At 37.8% G+C, this 20,000-nt stretch overlaps 1 protein-coding gene across 1 annotated transcript in view; it reads left to right on the top strand.

Moving 5' to 3' along the window:
* LOC144957183 (uncharacterized) overlaps positions 1 to 20,000 on the top strand; it is a 48,894-nt gene that overhangs the window by 20,719 nt on the left and 8,175 nt on the right. The window contains exons 7-12 of the mRNA XM_078888226.1: positions 955 to 1,131; positions 2,319 to 2,512; positions 2,850 to 2,996; positions 5,509 to 5,686; positions 8,068 to 8,211; positions 17,750 to 17,832. Coding sequence (XP_078744352.1) covers positions 955 to 1,131; positions 2,319 to 2,512; positions 2,850 to 2,996; positions 5,509 to 5,686; positions 8,068 to 8,211; positions 17,750 to 17,832 — 923 coding nt within the window. The remainder of the gene's footprint in view (positions 1 to 954; positions 1,132 to 2,318; positions 2,513 to 2,849; positions 2,997 to 5,508; positions 5,687 to 8,067; positions 8,212 to 17,749; positions 17,833 to 20,000) is intronic.

Genomic DNA, 20,000 nt, shown 5'->3' on the forward strand with positions numbered 1-20,000 from the left:
CACCCAAACCACATTCACCCATTCACCACCCATCATCACCCATTCACCACCATTCTCCACCCTTCACCAACCCATCATTCACCCATTCACCAACCATCATCACACATTCACCAACCCATTCACCCATCCACCAACACATCATCCACCCATTCACCAACCCATCATTCACCCATTCAACAACCCATCATTCACCCATTCACCAACCTCACACATCACCACCATCATTCACTCAACCCATCATTCACCATTCACCAACCCATCATTCACCCATTCACCAACCCATCCATTCACCCATTCACCCAACCCATCATTCACCCATTCCCAATCAACCATCATTCACCCATTCACCAACCATCATTCACCCATTCACCAACCCATCATCACCATCTACCACATACCATTCACAACCCATTCATTCCACCATTCCATCACCCATCATTCACCCATTCACCAACCACATTACACCATTTCACCACCCCATTCCTTCACAACTACATTCACCACCATCATTCACCATCACCAACCCATCATTCACCCATTCACCAACCCATCATTCACCAATTCACCAACCCATCATTCACCCATTCACCAACCCATCATTGACCCATTCACCAAACCACCATTCACCCATTCACCAACCCATCATTCACCCATTCACCAACCCATCATTCACCAACCCATCATTCACCCATTCACCAACCCATCAGCCACCCATTCACCAACCCATCATTCACCCATTCACCAACCCACCATCCCAAGATACCAACTACCGTCCCGCCATCACCAACCTACCATTCACCCATTCACCAACCCGTTATTCACCCATTCACCAACCGATCATTCACCCATTCACCAACCCATCATTCACCAACCCACCATTCACCCATACACCAACCCACCATTCACCCATTCACCAAACCATCATTCACCCATTCACCAACCCACCATCCCCAGATGCCAACGACCGTCCCACCATCACAAACCTGAACACAATCATCGAAGTGGACGAGAACACGGCAGCAGAGACAACCATTCTCGCCCTCGATGTCCAAGACACGTTTAAGAAATTTCCGACTCGGGTTCGAATGATCTCATCTTCCAATGCTGGCCTGGAGCTTTACAAATTGGACGGTTTGTATGAGTTGACCAGTTGCTTTTTGACCAATGAAAACATGGAATTTGTGATACACCTTCACACGTGCTCGGACAAACTTTGTTGTTTGTTTGTAAACAGTCACGAATGAAATCGACCTCTCTCGGATCTAATAATAGATGAGTGCTTGGAAATGGCTATTTACTCACATTCTCTCACCGTATTCATGTGTAAAATGAGTACTTAGCCGTTAACAGCATTGTCTCTGTCCGAAAAAAAAAATGTAATATTATCGTCTAACAGGCGTCACAACTCGTCCCACATATTAAGTGTTGCTGTTGGCTAGGGACTCCCTGTAAATCGCTTTGAGCACGCTTAGTGGATTTTGCGCTATGTAAAAATAATAATAATTATAATGATAATAATAATAATAATAATAATAATAATAATAATAATAATAATAATAATAATAATAGTAATAATAATAATAATAATAATAATAATAATAATAATAATAATAATAATAATAATAATAATAATAGTAATAATAGTAATGATAATAATAATAATAATAATAATAATAATAATAATAATAATAATAATAATAATAATAATAATGCTGAAAACGTATATATAGCACTATAACTCCGAGACCCCAGACTCTAAGCGCTTAAATAATTACAAATTACTTTGTTTGAAAACATACTCATTCATCCACACAAGCACACACACACACACACACACACACATACACACACAAACACACATACACACAACACACACATACACACATATAAAACACACACACATACACACAACACAGACACACAACACACACATACACACAGCACACACATACACACATATACACACACAACACACATACACACATACACACACATACACATACAACATACACACATACACACAACACACATACACACACACAACATACACACACATACACACAACACACATACGCACACAACATACACATACACACATACACACAACACACACACATACACACACATACACACACATACACACAACACACACATACACACACAACACACACATATACACATACACACACACACACAACACACACACACACACAAACAATACGCTTATCTAGCTTCTCATATCATCTTCTTAAATCGAAACAGCTATGTTTTAAGCGAACGTTAAAAAAAAAAACTCAATATGTTTTTACTTTGTCCAGGGTATAATCTCAAGCTGGATGCTGTACCCGATTACGAGAGGAGCGATACTCGTAGCGTCCAGTTGTACTTCGATGCTGATGATGGGTACTGTATATCCGATACGTACACGCTGACCATCAATATAAAGAATGTGAACGAGCCCCCAGTACTACAGCAACCGACCAATATTTACGTGGAGGTGTGGGAAGGCAATGTAAGTATGGTATTATTATTATATCACGTCATCGTCGTCGTCGTCGTCGTCTCGTCGGCTTCATTATCCTCATTATCGTTCTGATACTACTACTACTACTACTACTACTACTACTACTACTACTACTACTACTACTACTACTACTACTACTATTACAACTACTACATTTACTACTACTACTATTACAACTACTACATTTACTACTACTACTACTACTACTACTACTCTAATACTACTACTACTTAGTGGATATCCCTAAAAATCTCACATTATATATTATTTTATACATTTCTCATATCTCTCTGTTCCCCCCCCCCCCCCCTTCCCCCACGGCTAGATCTACACCCCATCGGGCCTGGTTCTGTCTGACGAAGACTTTGGTGACTCCCACACCTGGACTCTGGAGTCTGGAGGAGACAACATCCTTGACATTGACTCAGCATCCGGGGATGTTTTCTCCAAATCAGAGCTGGATATTGACAATGTAGGTGAAATGGTTAAAAAAATAAATAGCTTCACTTACCGACGTACGGCCTGTCGCTTCCTAATCATTCAATCTGGACGCCTCGGCTACCTTTCTCTCTCTCTCTCTCTCTCTCTCTCTCTCTCTCTCTCTCTCTCTCTCTCCCTCCCTAATCGTCTGTGTCAATACGTTTCAAATTTTAAGGTCTTTTGTTGTGGAGACTAATGTCAGAAGATCTTCATTTAATTTGCTTTTAGTCTTTACCGTGTTGTGGCGATGGGTTATATATATATATATATATATGTAATAGAGTCAGACAACCGGGTAGTTGATGCCGGCGAGTGTGATAGACAACCGGGTAGTTGATGCCGGCGAGTGTGATACTGATGGAGACAACCGGGTAGTTGATGCCGGCGAGTGGTAGTAGTAGTATTGGCAGAGTGTAGAGGCCGTGGGAGTGGATGGATTCGGTCCCGGGGTCGACTCAAGAGTTCCAGACTGTAACTGCGGCGGTGGTGCTCAAGTGGGGAAGATAGATCGAGACAATGAAGTGACAGTTTAGTACTACTGTTAGTGATAGTAGCATGACTTCATGTGTCAGAAGTAGAAGTAGGGAGTTGATTTCATGAGCGAAGAGCACACACCACAGTCAAGTCCGGAGACACCATAGTCTACCCGAGTCCTAGCCCATCCACTCCAGGGTAGTGGAGGCGATCAAACAACAAAGGCCAGGATGTATAATGATGAAGTCTTTATTCAGGAACAATGGAACAGATCATTCTTTTGTATCGTATTCAATAGGCGTGTAGCAATGAATGGAGCAATGAATGAATGAAACGAATCAATGGTAGAATAATCTCATAATTAATATTAGCCATAGCAGTTAAAAATAGATTTAGCGCGGACGTCAGGGAAAGCACTTACGTCACTGGTCCAGGTAAAGTAATGCGTAGACTGAAGTGAGTAAACTCGATCGAGTTGTGTGCATCCTCATGATTTAAACAAATTAATGCAAATAACATGGGACATGTATGAAGGAACGAATAAGTCTAAACTAAAGAGTTATGCTACAAAATCAATCATAGTGAATTGCAGAGTTAAAGAGTAAATGTTTAGCTCGTAATTAGTAATCAAAGGCGTTAACGTTATGGCTGTATGAAATATTTAAGTAGCAATTATTAAGTATACAGAAGAACCAAGTAGATTTAGATGACTCAAGGTAGGTGGTTAGAAAGCTATGATTTGCCAGAATTAGTGATATAAATTTGTAAATGATCATAGTTGTTAAAATGAAGTTATAACGATGTGAAGTGATGAAAGAAAGCACACAAAAATATAGTATCAGGCCAGAAGTCACACCCAGCCGAAGATAAAAATAGTACTACATCGAGGGACTACCTGTGTAAGGGCTTAACACACAACACACAGTGTACTATTGGTCATAGTAACACACACGAGTAAAGGAATGTTGATATCAACCACAGAGGCACACAGTCTTGCATTACTTGCATACAATTAAATAGTGATGGTAGCGACAAGTAGTAAAGAGTAATAGAGTACAAAATCAAATAACATTAGATAGAATGGTCATTCTATTACATATATATATATATATATATATATATATATATATATATATATATATATATATATAAATTTGACACATTAAGTCACATAAAAAGCTTTAAAAAAATATCAACCTTCGTTCAGATTCTTTTCATGTTCCTTTTTAAGAGAATAAACTGCATCATTTTTTTGTTGTTGTTAATTTGCAAAAATAATATTTGCAAGACCCAACGTAAACCGTAGACCGTACAACGGATATATGTCACGTGATCGGCATCTGAAAGGTTTGACGTAAATCTCCTATAAAGGTTATACAATATTGGATATTATTTCATGGGTGAGAGAGAGAGAGAGAGAGAGAGAGAGAGAGAGAGAGAGAGAGAGAGAGAGAGAGAGAGGAGAGAGTGTGTGTGTGAGTTGTGTATTTGTGAGAGAGAGTCTGTGTGAGCATCTGTAGGTGGAAGAAAGTAAAATATAAGAGAGAGAGAGAGATAAATAGAGAGGGAGATGGTGAGAGGGAGGGTGAGAGGGAGGGTGAGAGGGAGGGTGAGAGGGAGGGTGAGAGGGAGGGTGAGAGGGAGGGTGAGAGGGATGATGAGAGGGAGGGTGAGAGGGAGGGTGAGAGGGATGGTGAGAGGGAGGGTGAGAGGGATGATGAGAGGGAGGGTGAGAGGGAGGGTGAGAGGGAGGGTGAGAGGGATGATGAGAGGGAGGGTGAGAGGGAGGGTGAAAGGGAGGGTGAGAGGGATGATGAGAGGGAGGGTGAGAGGGAGGGTGAGAGGGAGGGTGAGAGGGAGGGTGAGAGGGAGGGAGAGAGGGAGGGTGAGAGGGAGGGAGAGAGAAGGAGACAGTGAGAGATTTGGAAATATTTTTATTAACATAGAATATAAACATTAATGTGTGATCAAAATATATAAATCAATAAATAAATAAATATAAACTCTACTAATCGTTCAATCCACAACAGAACAACAAATACAAGGATTACACACTTGAGGTGAAGGTCACTGACTCCGGTGGTTTAACCGACACAGCTGACGTCATCGTTCGTGTTCGGGACATCAATGACCAGAAGCCTTACTTCCAGGATCCATCCTACACATTCTCTGTGGCAGAATGTACTAATAACCCTGGTACTGCTCTAGGTAAACACATTTGTTCATTTTTACACGTCTCTTGTGCCAAATAAGATTCAATAGTCTGATGTCACGTCGGCCAGCAACGGCGAGCAGCGTTGTTCTAAACAAAGAAAATTAGTTACTGATTATTCTTTATGCTGTCTAGAACTTTTCACATGTCATGTGATCAGAATGTATAAAAGTCGAAACATGATCAGATTTATAATGTTTTTCTTCCCTGGATACACTTTTACGCTCGTCAGAGAAGTAGTTCATAAGGGCGTCCGTCATTTTCCCGATTGTTTAGAACCATTCTGATCACAAGACATATGAAAAGTTCTAGCTAGCATGAAGAATAAAACGTACCGATTTTCTTTGTTTAGAACCACGATGGTCGCCGTTGCTGGGCGACGTGACATCAGACTATTGAATCCAATTTATTTCCTGAGATACCCTTAGCACACATGTCAGACACACAGGCCCAGTTAGTGAGTATTTCCGTGGCCTTCGTTAACTTATTGATAGAATGCGCTTGGCTAAGAAGCTCATAACATTGCCATCCGGAAGTATAACGGACCAACACACAAACTCTGTGTATCCATGAACATTTATAGTCTGGTTAATACAGTTTAGTGAGAAGTACTCATAAACGTGGATGGCAAAAATCAATAACAAAGACCTGAGTGACCTCATCTTCGTTCTATCTATAATCTATTTTAAATTTTCGAGTTTAAAAAACCCCAACCTACATGTGTAGTCGACTAATTTAATAATATATAAGATAACTGACGTATCAAATGTTTATGTACTGTATGTTGATTGAAGAACTGAAGGCACATACAATAAGATAATAGTTAAAAAAGCATCCAATCCATGTTAATAACTTGACAGACATAGCAAAAAGAGGTCACGGAGGAAACATCAATGGGAGCGAGCTATAAATAGAACGAAGATGACGTCACTCAAGCCTTTGTTATATCGTATTTTGCCATCCGCGTTTGTGAGTGATTCTCACTAAGCTGTATTAATCCACTAGCTTATTAACCAACTAAAAGTTCATGGTTACACATAGTTTTGTGTGTTGGTCCGTTATATTTCCGGATGGCAATGTTATGAGCTTCCTAGCCAAGTGCATACTATCTATTTCATGTTTTCGTCCAACCAAGTCATCAATCACGATTTGTTGAGGTGCAACGATTGGATATTTTTTCAGAAATGTAAACACGCTACTTTGTTTATGAAAGTTGTAAACATACCCATGTGTCAAGCTGAACAAAATGACCAATCGTGATGTTAGATATTTGAAAAGATGTGAAAACTTTTCACTATGTGGGTCATTTTGAGCACATTTTGCAATGTGACAAATGACCTCGAACACATAGAAAGGGAATATATCGATCATGCCCATTATTATGCTGTCACCGTCATATGTCTCGTCCTCCACTACACCTGTCGTAAAGCACATTTGAGCACGTTTAGTGGATATTGCCCTATTTGATTCAGTAGTCTGATGTCACGCGCCCGGCAACGGCGGCCATCTTGGTTCTAAACAAAGAAAATCATTACTTTATATTCTTCATGCTGGCTAGAACTTTTCATATGTCTTGTGCTCAGAATGTGTAAAAGTCAAAACATGATCAAATTTATGGGTTTTTTTTTTCCTCTTGATACGCTTTTATGCTCGCCGGAGAAATATTTCATACGGGCGTCCACCATTGTTCCGATAGTTTAGAGCCAGTGTTGCTAAGTTACCATGCGTCATTAGGAAGGAAGTGACGTTACGACTATTGAATCCTATTTAAACGCTCTAGTTTTTGTCATATATTAAGGGGGCTAATGTCACGTGACCTACGGTAGAAGGACTTGATAAAATTTCAACAAGTTTTGAAATAAATTATACAAAATCCTTAAACGGTGGGAATTTCTTGGTTTATGAAATTTTTGCTTCTCTGTCATCGGACGGATGAAAGGAAGAACGAATAACAGCATACTTGAAGACTCAAATGTGCAATGACTTCAAGAAATGTATATTGATCATTTTAGAAAATATTTTCTGTCATCAAAATATATCACTTCAAATTCTTTATTTTTACTTTAAATTTGTATTCCAGCGCACAGGAAGATTATCTCAGAAGATTATCCCGTCTTTTTAACCCATTTTATTTATTTATTTACTTATTTATTTATTTATTTATTCATTCATCCATTTATTTATGTATTGGTCTATACTTGGTAATTTCTATTTTTTAACGAATTTACTTATTACTTATTTATATATTTATTTATTTATACACCTATTTATTTATCTATTTGTTAATTAATTAATTAATTCATCATTTATTTATCGGTTTATTCCTTTTTTCTTTTATTAACGTATATATTTATTCATTTATCTATTTTCCCACCAGGTGACTTAACAGGGGCTGATGACGACTCTGACTACAACAACAATAACAAATTCTATTTCGGTGGCGGAGGTGGAAAGTCGGCGGTTACTTCTCTTGGAAATGTGGTGCTCACCTCTGCTATGGTCAGTGGAGAATCGTTTTCAGGTGAGACAGGTCTATAGAATCAAGGAATCGAACGCTCAATAGATGAAAAACATCATCATCATCATCATCATCGTCATCATCATCATCATCGAATTCTTCTTCTTCTTCTTCTTCTTCTTCTTCTTCTTCTTCTTCTTCTTCTTCTTCTTCTTCTTCTTCTTCTTCTCCTTCTTCTTTTTTTTTTTTTCTTCTTCTTCTTCTTCTTCTTCTTCTTCTTCTTCTTCTTCTTTTTCTTCTTCTTTTCTTCTTCTTCTTTTCTTCTTCTTCTTTTCTTCTTCTTCTTCTTCTTCTTCTTCTTCATTTCTTCTTCATCTTCTTCTTCTTCTTCTTCTTCTTCTCACAACATCCGCCAGCCGAATAAATTCTACCAACACACAGAATTATGTGTAATCTTGAACATTTATAGTCTGATTGATAATACATTTAATTTACTGAGAGTTTATCATTAAAACGGCTGTCTAAAAACAATAACAAATAACTGAGCGACGTCAATTTCGTTCCTTCTATGATCAACATCAAATCACAATCCGAATGTCTTCGTAATATCAATGAATAATGCTTGGGAGGCGAAAAAAACATTGAATAATCAATGAATGAATAATTGTCATTTTTTATATCCTGTCGGACGAAATCAACACCAAATATTGAATATCTGCTCATATTGATTCATCTTTGAAATTTAAATTTACATGTTTTCGCTGCACTTCTATTAAAATATTAACCTTTTATCGTCATTCTAGACGGTTCTAAGGACCCATTCATTAACATATTGTGCGGCTATGTGGTTTAGTAGTATGACACTCGTTTTCGGATCGGAGGGTACTGGGTTCGAGCTTCGCTCGGCGAATAGTTGAGTCCTTGGAAAAGGCTCTTTATTCACATTCTCTCACCGTACTCAGGCTTAAAATGAGTACATGGCCGTTTACAGCGTTGTCTCTGTCCGAAAAATTGTAATATCGCCTAACAAGCGTCATGTCCCGTCCTAAATGTTAAGCGTTTATGTTGAGCAGGGACCCCTTGTAAAGCGCTTTGAGCACGTTTAGTGGATATTGCTCTATACAAAAGGTAAATTTTTGAAAATATTGTACTTCTATTAAAATATTAACCTTTATCGTCATTCTATGACCCACAAATTTACATATTGGGATAATTAATTATTTTTTTTGCTTGAGCTATTTTGTACTGCATTATCCACGTTATGTGCTCAAAATGCTTTATACCGGGTCCCTAGCCAACAGCGGCACTTAGCATATGTTGAGACGAGACATGACGCCTGTTAGGCGATATACGAATTTTTTTTTCGAACAAAGACAACGCTGTTAACGGCCGCCAGGTACTCATTTTCACATCTGAGTAATTATTAGAGAATGTGAGTAAATAGTCTTTTCCAACGACTCAACTATGCGCCGCTCAGAGCGAGACTTGAACCCAGGACCTTCCGATTCGAAGGCGGGTGTCATACCACTAGACCACATAGCCGTGTTACTGATTGCCCAAGATTTAATAACAGAAGAAAAAAAAATTAAAATGAAAGAACCCTCCGCCTCCGGGCCCAAATCTGAGCGTTTATATCGTGCATTATCTACTAAATGTGCTCAATGCCTTTACAAGATGTCCCAAGGTAACAGAAACCCTTGAACATGTTGCAAAAAAGTCGATTAAATAATAATCTGAAGATAGGGTCTCTTTCAATGACTTTATTTTGTGCCACCCGAGTTGGACTCGACTCAGCTACATACAAGCACGAAAGCAAGTGTCACAACCCCCTAGATCACAATGACTATGCTTTTATATAGTGCAATATCCACTAAATAAGGGTCCCTGATCAACAACAACAGTTAACACGTAGAACGGGACATGACGCCTGTAAGGCGATATTACATTTTTTTCCGACAAACACAACGCTGTTACCAGCCTGGTACTCATTTTACACATGAGTAAGGTGAGAGAATTTAAAGAGCCTTTTCCAAGGACCCAACTATGCGCCGAGCAAGGCTCGAACCCAGGACCTTCCGATCCGAAAGCGAGTGCCATACCACTAGACCATATAGCCGCACAAAAGTAAAGTGTCAAAATGATATTAGCCTCGAATGAGAAAAGTTATTTCTAAAATCAAATAGTAGCGTGAGATCGTAGCTGTCATGGTCTCAAGTGAGTAAAGAGCTACTCGACTATGCATAAAGATATATGTAGAATGAGGCCCCAGAATTTACTAGTTACTATAAATGAAAAACAATTAACGATTTGTTTACAATGAAATAAAAATAATGATGAAATTTAATTAAAAGAGATAAACAGTGATCGTGGCGGTTACAAATAGAGATATGAATATTTTACGTAACTTATGATAATATGTCAGGTTCATAAGTTTACGTTTCCAGGCAGTTGATGGGCTTGGATGATCTATTCCTCTGATAACAGGATTGGACTCGTAAAATTCCACTTCCAGGCAATTGGTAAGAGGTTATAATGTAGTACAGCGGGCTTGGGTTTGATCCTTGAAGATTATACAATCAAAGTTAAAAGCTCCGGCGTCTTAATGGTGTAGGTATAATATCTACAAAGTCCCAAATGATAAAAATCTTACAATATATATATTAGGAATAGAGTGACTGGCCGTCCGGCATAGATTGTGGAGAGAAAGTGAGTGTCAAATGTTAGACCTATCAGCTTTTATAATAAGTGGCTACGTGACAGAATGTAGAATGAAAAGTATTCACTAATTAGAAATTAATTCGAGGGAAGGCTATAAAAGGAAAGACGATCTAATATTAGAAGGTAAAGTTTATCTAAGCCTACCGAAATATAACTGGAGTGAGATGAATTCAGTTCTTAATAAAATAAAATTTAATAAGATAATTGTGAACAATCTTTACTGTGACACCCCCCACCCACGTTTAAAATATACTCTTTAACCATTATGGGAAAGATAGATTTTACAAACGGAAGTAAATTTACTATCATGATACTCTAGCATTAATCCATTGTTATGATTTGTGCTACAATTAAATTATTTATTAACTAGACATGGAAATGTTTATATTAACGTAGGTATATGAATGGGTGACAATAACAATGAAAGATTGTGATTACAAATCATTGTGATGAACAACATGATGGCAATGTGATTACAAATCATTGTGATAAACAATAGTGATGGCAATGAAGCATGATTTAAGTCGATGATATGAAGGTAATTTACTGAATGAAATGAATGAAAATGTAAATGGAATATTGACATTTCAATTATTAATCATAAATGAGTGAAAATTCATAACAATAATAGATAAAGAGAAGATTTCCCAAATCATGAATGGGTATGGTATATATATCCAAACAATACTCAATGTTACATTAAGTTGGGTCATCATGATTACAAATAAAATTATCGAATTTGTGCGTTCTGATTTGGCATAATTTGCGAGGTAACTAACAGTATGCATGGGAGGTTAAGTTATACCCTTCTCACGTCATTACACTAATCGAGAAAGTAGGTCGGCGTGAATATTTTCACAACCTGGTATGTGAGAGATACTGAAAGAGTAATTTTGCAAAAATAGACTCCACCTTAGTACTCTACTATTATTCATTTTGTTATTTCTTATGTACGTGAGTGGTTTATGGTCCGTTTCGACCATAAACTCTTTTAGCAGTAGATATCTGCTGAATGTCTTTAAAGCAAAGACGATGGCCAGTCCTTCACGCTCTATTACAGAGTATCGTGATTCTCTGTCCAATAATTTTCTGCTTGCATATAAGCAAGGCATTAGAGTTCCCTCATGCTCCTGTAATAGTACACCTGCGATGCCCTTATCAGACGCGTCAGTTCTTACAACAAATTCTTTTGACATGTCGGGTAATTTAAGAATTGGTTCTGAACAGAGTAATGCCTTTAATTGATTAAAGCTATTCTGACACGCTTCTGTCCAAACAATTTTGTTCGGTGACCCATTCTTTGTCAGATTTGTTAGCGGTGTCGCGATGTGCGCGAAGTTGTAAATGTATTTCCTGTAAAAATTTAGGAGCCCAAGTACTTTGCGTACTTCTTTTTTGTCTTAGGTGGTTGCAATTGTGCGATTTTTGTTTGTTTTTCTGTCTCGGGTGTCTGTGTCCCATGACCAACGGTATGATTGATCCTGCATTTGAAGCTTCGATATTAGTAAACATAGGTTGCGACACTGTGTCTCTATCAAAATACTTTTTGCATATTTGCATGGAATGTCTTTGTTGTGTTGTTAATTTTAATCTCGTAATTAACATTAGATTTTACTGCTGTTATTTTGAATGGTCCTTTCCATGTAGCTAAAAGTTTACTCGAGTCATCGGGTAAGAGTATTAGTACTTTGTCACCAATCTCAAATTTTCTTGACTTGCTTTTTCTATCGGAGTATTCCTTGTATTTCTCTGCTTTTTTAGTGACGGATTCCTGTGCTAGCTTACATGTATCCTCTATTCTGTCTTTCAGGTTTCTTACATATTCGTAAGCAAACATAATTTCGTTATTGCCCTCCTCATTCCCTTTACAAATGTCGACTACTATATTGATCGGGCCGCGAGGTGATCGTCCATACATCAACTCAAATGGGGAGTAGCCTGTAGATTCTTGGGGTATTTCTCTATATGCAAATAGGATTGCTGGTAAGTATCTGTCCCAATCATCTGGTTTTTCTGCTGACACTTTTCTTAACATATTCTTTAGAGTGCCATTAAATCTTTCACAAAGACCATTTGCTTGGGGGTGGTAGGGAGTTGTGAATGAGTGTTGGATTCCCATGAGTTTCATGGTTTCATGCATCATATGTGATGTAAATTGGGGTCCATTGTCCGACAGTATCTCATTTGGTATGCCTATTCTAGTAAAAATTGTCATCAATGCTTCAGCTATGTGATCCGATGTAGTTGATTTCAATGCTATCGCTTCTGGCCACCTGGTTGCGTAATCGACTAGTGTTAGTATGTGTGTATGGTTTCTATCTGATTTTGTTAAAGGGCCTATAATGTCAATTGCAACTTTTTGAAAAACTTTTTCAATAACTGGGGTTGTCTCTAATGGCAATCTCGGTATTCTGCCTTTTGCGACTCTTCTTTGACATGTGTCACACGATTTCACATATTCTCGGACGTCTTTAGTAATTCCAGGCCATGTGAAATTCTCGGATATTCTCTTCAATGTGGAAGAGCTCCCAAGATGTCCAGAAGTTATTGAATCGTGCGCTATTCCAAGGATTTTGTTTCTGTAAATACTCGGCGTGACCAGTTGTTTAGCTATTTTGTTTCTTTTCCTATGTAACCTGAACAGAATATCTTTTTCAATGATGTATTCAACTTTTGATTTCGTCCCTTTGTTTGCGATATTGAAATATGAAGTTAAAGTCGGGTCCTTTTTCTGTTCTTCAATGAACGTGTTCCTGTCAAATTGTTGTGGTTCAAGAGAAATAGTCATTGGCTTCTCTGTTGTCTTAGTCATCTTTCTTGTTTCTGCTAGACAAGCTGTTTCTTGGGTTAATGACCATTCTTTTACATCTGTTGGGTTGTCTTTAAGACCTTTTATATTGCCAACAATAACATCAGCGACGGGGTTGGGAAGTATACAGCATTCCACTATTCCTGTATAGTATGGGGTTTCTATGTACACATTAGCTGTTTCAAAGGTTTCGACTGTGCCACTGAATGTGATGCATTGTACCGTTTTTCCAGTTTTGTCTTCGTCATTGATCAAAGATGCTTTTATTCCTACTGTACTGCATCCTGTGTCTCTCAATATTTTGCAATCAGTTCCATTAGCTTTGCCTTCACAAAAAAATAGCGATCCTGATTTGTGAGTTTGTGTTAAAAGTGACATACCTTTCACGCAATACACATTTATATTTTCTCCTGACATTATTCGTGTCTGATTGTTTACACTTGTTTGGAGTGATGCATTTGCAGTTTCTTTTGGATATCCCACGATTTTGTAACATTTGTCTGCTGTGTGGCCTTTCATTCCACAATATTGACATTTAATTATAGGTTTGTTGGTTTTCTTATACTCAGTATTATTGTCAGTGCTATTTCTTGTTTTGTTTTGATAGGGTCGGCTATGGTCTCTATTGAACTGTTTGTTCCATGGTTTGTTCCTATGATCATCTTGTTTCACTTGCGTGTTCCGAGTGATTGATCGGCTCGTTCTATTTGAGTACTGAACTTTAGGTGTACCTGGACTCTGAGCAGCGGCAGCGTAGTATGGTTCCTTCAATGTTCTGCTAAGGGGTGTCAATGGATGTGCGCTGTTAAAGTTTTCTGCGTAGATTTTTAATTTGTCCAAGTTTTCTGGCTTTCTCTCTTTAAAGAATGCGACTAAATCTGGGTTGCAAGCTTGATAGATTCGATTCTTCAGCGTGAGATAGTAAAGGCCTGCAAAGTCGTCTTGTTTTACGTTTGCCAACTCAAGCCACCGATTTAGAAATTGAGTAATTCGGTTCACGAATGTATTAAAGTCTTCTCCACTTTCCGGTTTTGCAGTGTGAAACCTTTCCTGGTAACCATCTTCCGTTAATCTAAATCTTTTTAGTAGAGCGTCTTTAATTTTACCATAATCATCTGCATCTTCAGTTGTTAAGGTATAGAAAACTTTTAGCGGTTCTCCAGATAAGCAGTTAATCAAGGCTGTGGCCCATTTGCTTTCTGGCCAACAATAACCTTTAGCCTGAACTTCGAATCGGTGTAAGAAGGATTCTAAACAGTCTGAGCGTTCATCGTATGTTGGCATGCGTGGAAGTTTCACGAAAAATTCATCACTATTATTATGTTTTCTTTCATGACCGGTTTTTGTTTTTTCAATTTCCAGCATCATTTGGGTCCTTTTGGTTTTTCTTCTGCTAATGCTATTTGTCTTTTTAGTTCCCTTTCTTGGACTCTTTCTTCTCGTTCTTCTCTACGTATTCTTTCTTCGTGTTCTTTTTCTTCTTTACGAATTCTTTCTTCATTTTCTTCTCTACGAATTCTTTCTTCATTTTCTTCTCTACGAATTCTTTCTTCATTTTCTTCTCTACGAATTCTTTCTTCATTTTCTTCTCTACGAATTCTTTCTTCATGTTCTTTTTCTTCTTTTACTTTCTCTTCGCACCATGAAAATATTCTTTCCTGGGGTATTTCTAAGTCCTTTGCGAGACTTAAGTATCTTTTATATGCTTCCATGTTGTAATAAATTAGTTACGATATTTTATATATATTATATTGACAGGATACTGTTACTGACTGTTTTATTTATTTACACTTACTGGAATGAACTGTTCTATTTTTAGAAATCTCTCTCTCTTATTTCAACTTATTATGTATTGTTGAATTTGATGCCTTTTATCGTTATATCTTATAAAGCAATGTGTCAATACAATGCGGAGTTATTATGACTTGTGTCAATAACAATGTGTCAATCGCGTGTACTCTAAACTATGTTACTACGAAAAATGTATCACCAATGTGTGTGACTCGTCGTTAGTTTGTGTACAATTATTCGCAATGACGCTAATATACTAGAGTGTGATAACAATAATAGGATGCCAAAATAATCCCAAGTTATCTATCACTAAATATAACACGACGGCTAGTAGACTCCTTTCATTATTATTTAGTTTTTAAAGACTCACTTTTCAGAACATAATATATAAGTGGTTTTCGGTAACAGTAATATGCCAAAAATGCATTTAAAACAAATCACTATGCAAAACAAATCACGATGTCTATAGTTACTATGTGATGCCCAACTCATGTAAAAGAGAATAATGAAGGATATATTTACCAACTCAGTTCGTGGCTGGGACCTCTCTCTTGTTCAATGGTTGTTCAACAATTGTAATTAGGCATTGAAGAGTGTTTAACAGTGATGTCTGAAATACAAAACAATAAAATATCGTAAGATTTACAATAGTTACGAAATGTGTTCACAACACTGAGTGATTGGATGATAGGTGAATGAATCGTTATGGAATGTAAACATATTGAAAACAATTCATGAATGAGGCAAACAACAAAATGAAATGAGTGATATAATAACAAAGTGGACAAGGAATGAATGAATGAATGAAAAACTGAGTGAATAGATGAATGAATGAATGGATAATGTATGAATGAAAGAATGAAGGGAGGAATAAATGTATGAATGATTGGATAAATGAGTGAATAAACGAATGAATGGATGAATGAATGAATGAATGAATGAATGAATAAATGAATGAACAATGAATGAATGAATAATTTATAAATGAATAAATGAATGAAGGAATGAATCAATAAAATGCTATTCAATTTGAATGAAAGAATGAATGGATAAATTGCTATTCCATTTAAATGAAGAAATGAAAAAGAAAAAAAAATTAATCCTGTAAATAGGGAGTTCAATTAAAATATGATCAAGTGGGGCAATTAAGAGTTTTACAATTTAAACTTTAAAGTTAGATGAAATAGATATAAGTAACTAAATAAATTCAATTCTTTATATGTGTCCCCTCCAAAATGTCATGGTCTCAAGTGAGTAAAGAGCTACTCGACTATGCATAAAGATATATGTAGAATGAGGCCCCAGAATTTACTAGTTACTATAAATGAAAAACAATTAACGATTTGTTTACAATGAAATAAAAATAATGATGAAATTTAATTAAAAGAGATAAACAGTGATCGTGGCGGTTACAAATAGAGATATGAATATTTTACGTAACTTATGATAATATGTCAGGTTCATAAGTTTACGTTTCCAGGCAGTTGATGGGCTTGGATGATCTATTCCTCTGATAACAGGATTGGACTCGTAAAATTCCACTTCCAGGCAATTGGTAAGAGGTTATAATGTAGTACAGCGGGCTTGGGTTTGATCCTTGAAGATTATACAATCAAAGTTAAAAGCTCCGGCGTCTTAATGGTGTAGGTATAATATCTACAAAGTCCCAAAAGATAAAAATCTTACAATATATATATATAGGAATAGAGTGACTGGCCGTCCGGCATAGATTGTGGAGAGAAAGTGAGTGTCAAATGTTAGACCTATCAGCTTTTATAATAAGTGGCTACGTGACAGAATGTAGAATGAAAAGTATTCACTAATTAGAAATTAATTCGAGGGAAGGCTATAAAAGGAAAGACGATCTAATATTAGAAGGTAAAGTTTATCTAAGCCTACCGAAATATAACTGGAGTGAGATGAATTCAGTTCTTAATAAAATAAAATTTAATAAGATAATTGTGAACAATCTTTACTGTGACAGTAGCCATCGTTAACTTATAGCCTGACACTGACCAGAAATGACGTCAAAAGACCAGTCTTTGGCCACAAAAGAAAACAATCGTGAGTTGTATTCAATAGTTCAACCAATGGACCACTTGTTTCTATGAGCATTACTAACGACAACTCACTAGGCGGTGCCAAAAACCTAATAATGACTTTTTGGGTTTCAGTGTCAGACTATAACTTAACGATGGCTACCGTGAGATGCCCAGCTCTTCTTGAATAAATTGGTTTATTATTAAAATTCTAACACTTATCATCATTAATTTGACATTCCAGCTCAAGCAACGATAACTGACCAAGGTATCTACCCGAAACCCTTGAGTGGTGATCCTGTGATATACACTGTCTCTTGTTGTACGGTAAGGGTTCAATGGACAGCTCTATAGATAGTATGCGCTTGGCTAAGAAGCTCATAACATTGCCATCCGGAAGTATAACGGACCAAGACACAAAACTGTGTGTATCCATGAACGTTTATAGTCCGGTTAATACAGTTCAGGGAGCATTACTCATAAACGCGGATGGCAAAATACAATAACAAAGAACTGAGTGACGTCATCTTCGAACTATCTATATTACAATGCGATGTGCTCGAGGCCATTGGTCACATTGCAAAGTGTGCTCAAAATGACCCACATAGTGAAAAGTGTTCCCAGTTTGAGAAATATCCAACGTTACAATGGGCATAATCTATATTAACTTTCCATGTGCTAAAGGTCATTGGTCACATTGCAAAATGTGCTAAAAGTGACCCACTTGGTGAAAAGTGTTCACAGCTTTTTAAATATCTTACATCATGATTGGTCATTTGATTCAGCTTGACAAATGGGTGTGTTTACAACTTTCATAAACAAAACAGCGTGTTTACATTTGTTAAGAAATATCCAATCGTTGGACAGCAACAAATCATGTGATTGACAACCTGGTTGGACGAAAACATGAATATAGATCGCTCCCATTGGTCAATTTGCTCAGCATGACTCATGGGTATATTTACAACCTTCATAAACACAGCTGCGTGTTTAGACACATTGAGAAATGTCCAATCGTTGTACAGCAACAGATCATGTGATTGGTGACTTGGTTGGACGAAAACATGATCCGCTGCTTCAATGCGGCGATCAGTCGGGATGACATAGGTGCAGGAAATTCTATTTATAGATAGTATGCGCTTGGTTAAGAAGCTCGCAACATTGCCACCCGGAAGTATAACGGACCAACACATAAAATTATGTGTCACCTTGCACGTTTATAGATAGTATGCTCTTGGATAAGAAGCTCGGAACATTGCCATCCGGAAGTATAACGGCCAACACACAAAATTATATGTCACCTTGAACGTTAATAGTCTGGTTAATACAGTTTAGTGAGAATTACTCATAAACATGGATGGCAAAAAGCAATAACAAAGACCTGAGTGACATCATCTTCATTCTATCTTTAACCAGCGTCGGTGGGGGGGGGGGGGGGGGGGGGGCAGCGTGGCTTAGCCGTACAGTCATTGCTTCGTACCGGAAAGGTACCGAGTTCGACATCCCGTACGTTGTGTGGCCTTGAGCCAGTCACCTCGCCCTAGCTCAATTTCCAGTCTTCCCTTAGAATAGACCCTTGAGACAAATTTACCCTATGAGATGAATAAAGGGAATTTTATTTTATGTTATTTTTTTTTCTAAACACCAAGACTTGGGCTTCGTTTCTGTTTGATATATAAGAAGATACGAGGGTGGGCTGAAAAGATTTGCAATTTTCCTTAGGAAATGAAGTGAGTAGGAAAGTGCCAGAAGACAATAGAGAATAAAAATTTCGCTGCGGCGATGAGGGCTCGAACCCGCGACCTTACTGTTACGACAATCCGCCTGGCCGGGGAGAGCGTGACTCTACCTTATGAGCTATCCTGGGGGAGAGCGTGACTCTACCGTATGAGCTATCCAGGATAGTTCATACGGTAGAGTCACGCTCTCCACGACCAGGCAGAGTTGTCGTAACAGTAAGGTCGCGGGTTCGAGTCCCCATCGCCGCCGCGAAATTTTTATTCTCTGTTGTCTTCTGGCACTTTCCTACTCACTTCATTTCTTGTTGTTATCAACATGTGCCTGCTCCACTCCCTTTTCTGAATTGCAATTTTCCTTATACTTTTGGTAGTCATTCGAGACCATTCGTTCCATGTTGTTGGAGTTTTTCCCCGGTATTAAACGGACAATAGCAATTGGTTGTGTGGCTATGTGGTCTAGTGGTATTACACTCGCTTTTGGATCGGAAGGTCCTGGGCTCGAGCCTCGCTCGGCACATAGTTGAGTCCGTGCAAAAGGCTCTTTATACACATTCTCTCACCGTACTCGGGTTTAAAATGATTACCTGGCCGTTAGCAGCGTTGTCTCTGTCCGAAAAAAATTGTATTTTCGCCTTACAGGCGCCATGTCTCATTCTACATGTTACGCGTTGCGGTTGGTCAGGGACCCCTCCCTTGTAAAGCGCTGTGAGCACGTTAAGGTGATATGTATTGCTCTATATAAAAGCTCGCGTTTAA

This window comes from Berghia stephanieae, chromosome 11 (assembly GCF_034508935.2).
Source record: "Berghia stephanieae isolate SIO BIC M18660-M18661 chromosome 11, UCSD_Bste_1.3, whole genome shotgun sequence".
NCBI classification, from domain to species: domain Eukaryota; kingdom Metazoa; phylum Mollusca; class Gastropoda; order Nudibranchia; family Aeolidiidae; genus Berghia; species Berghia stephanieae.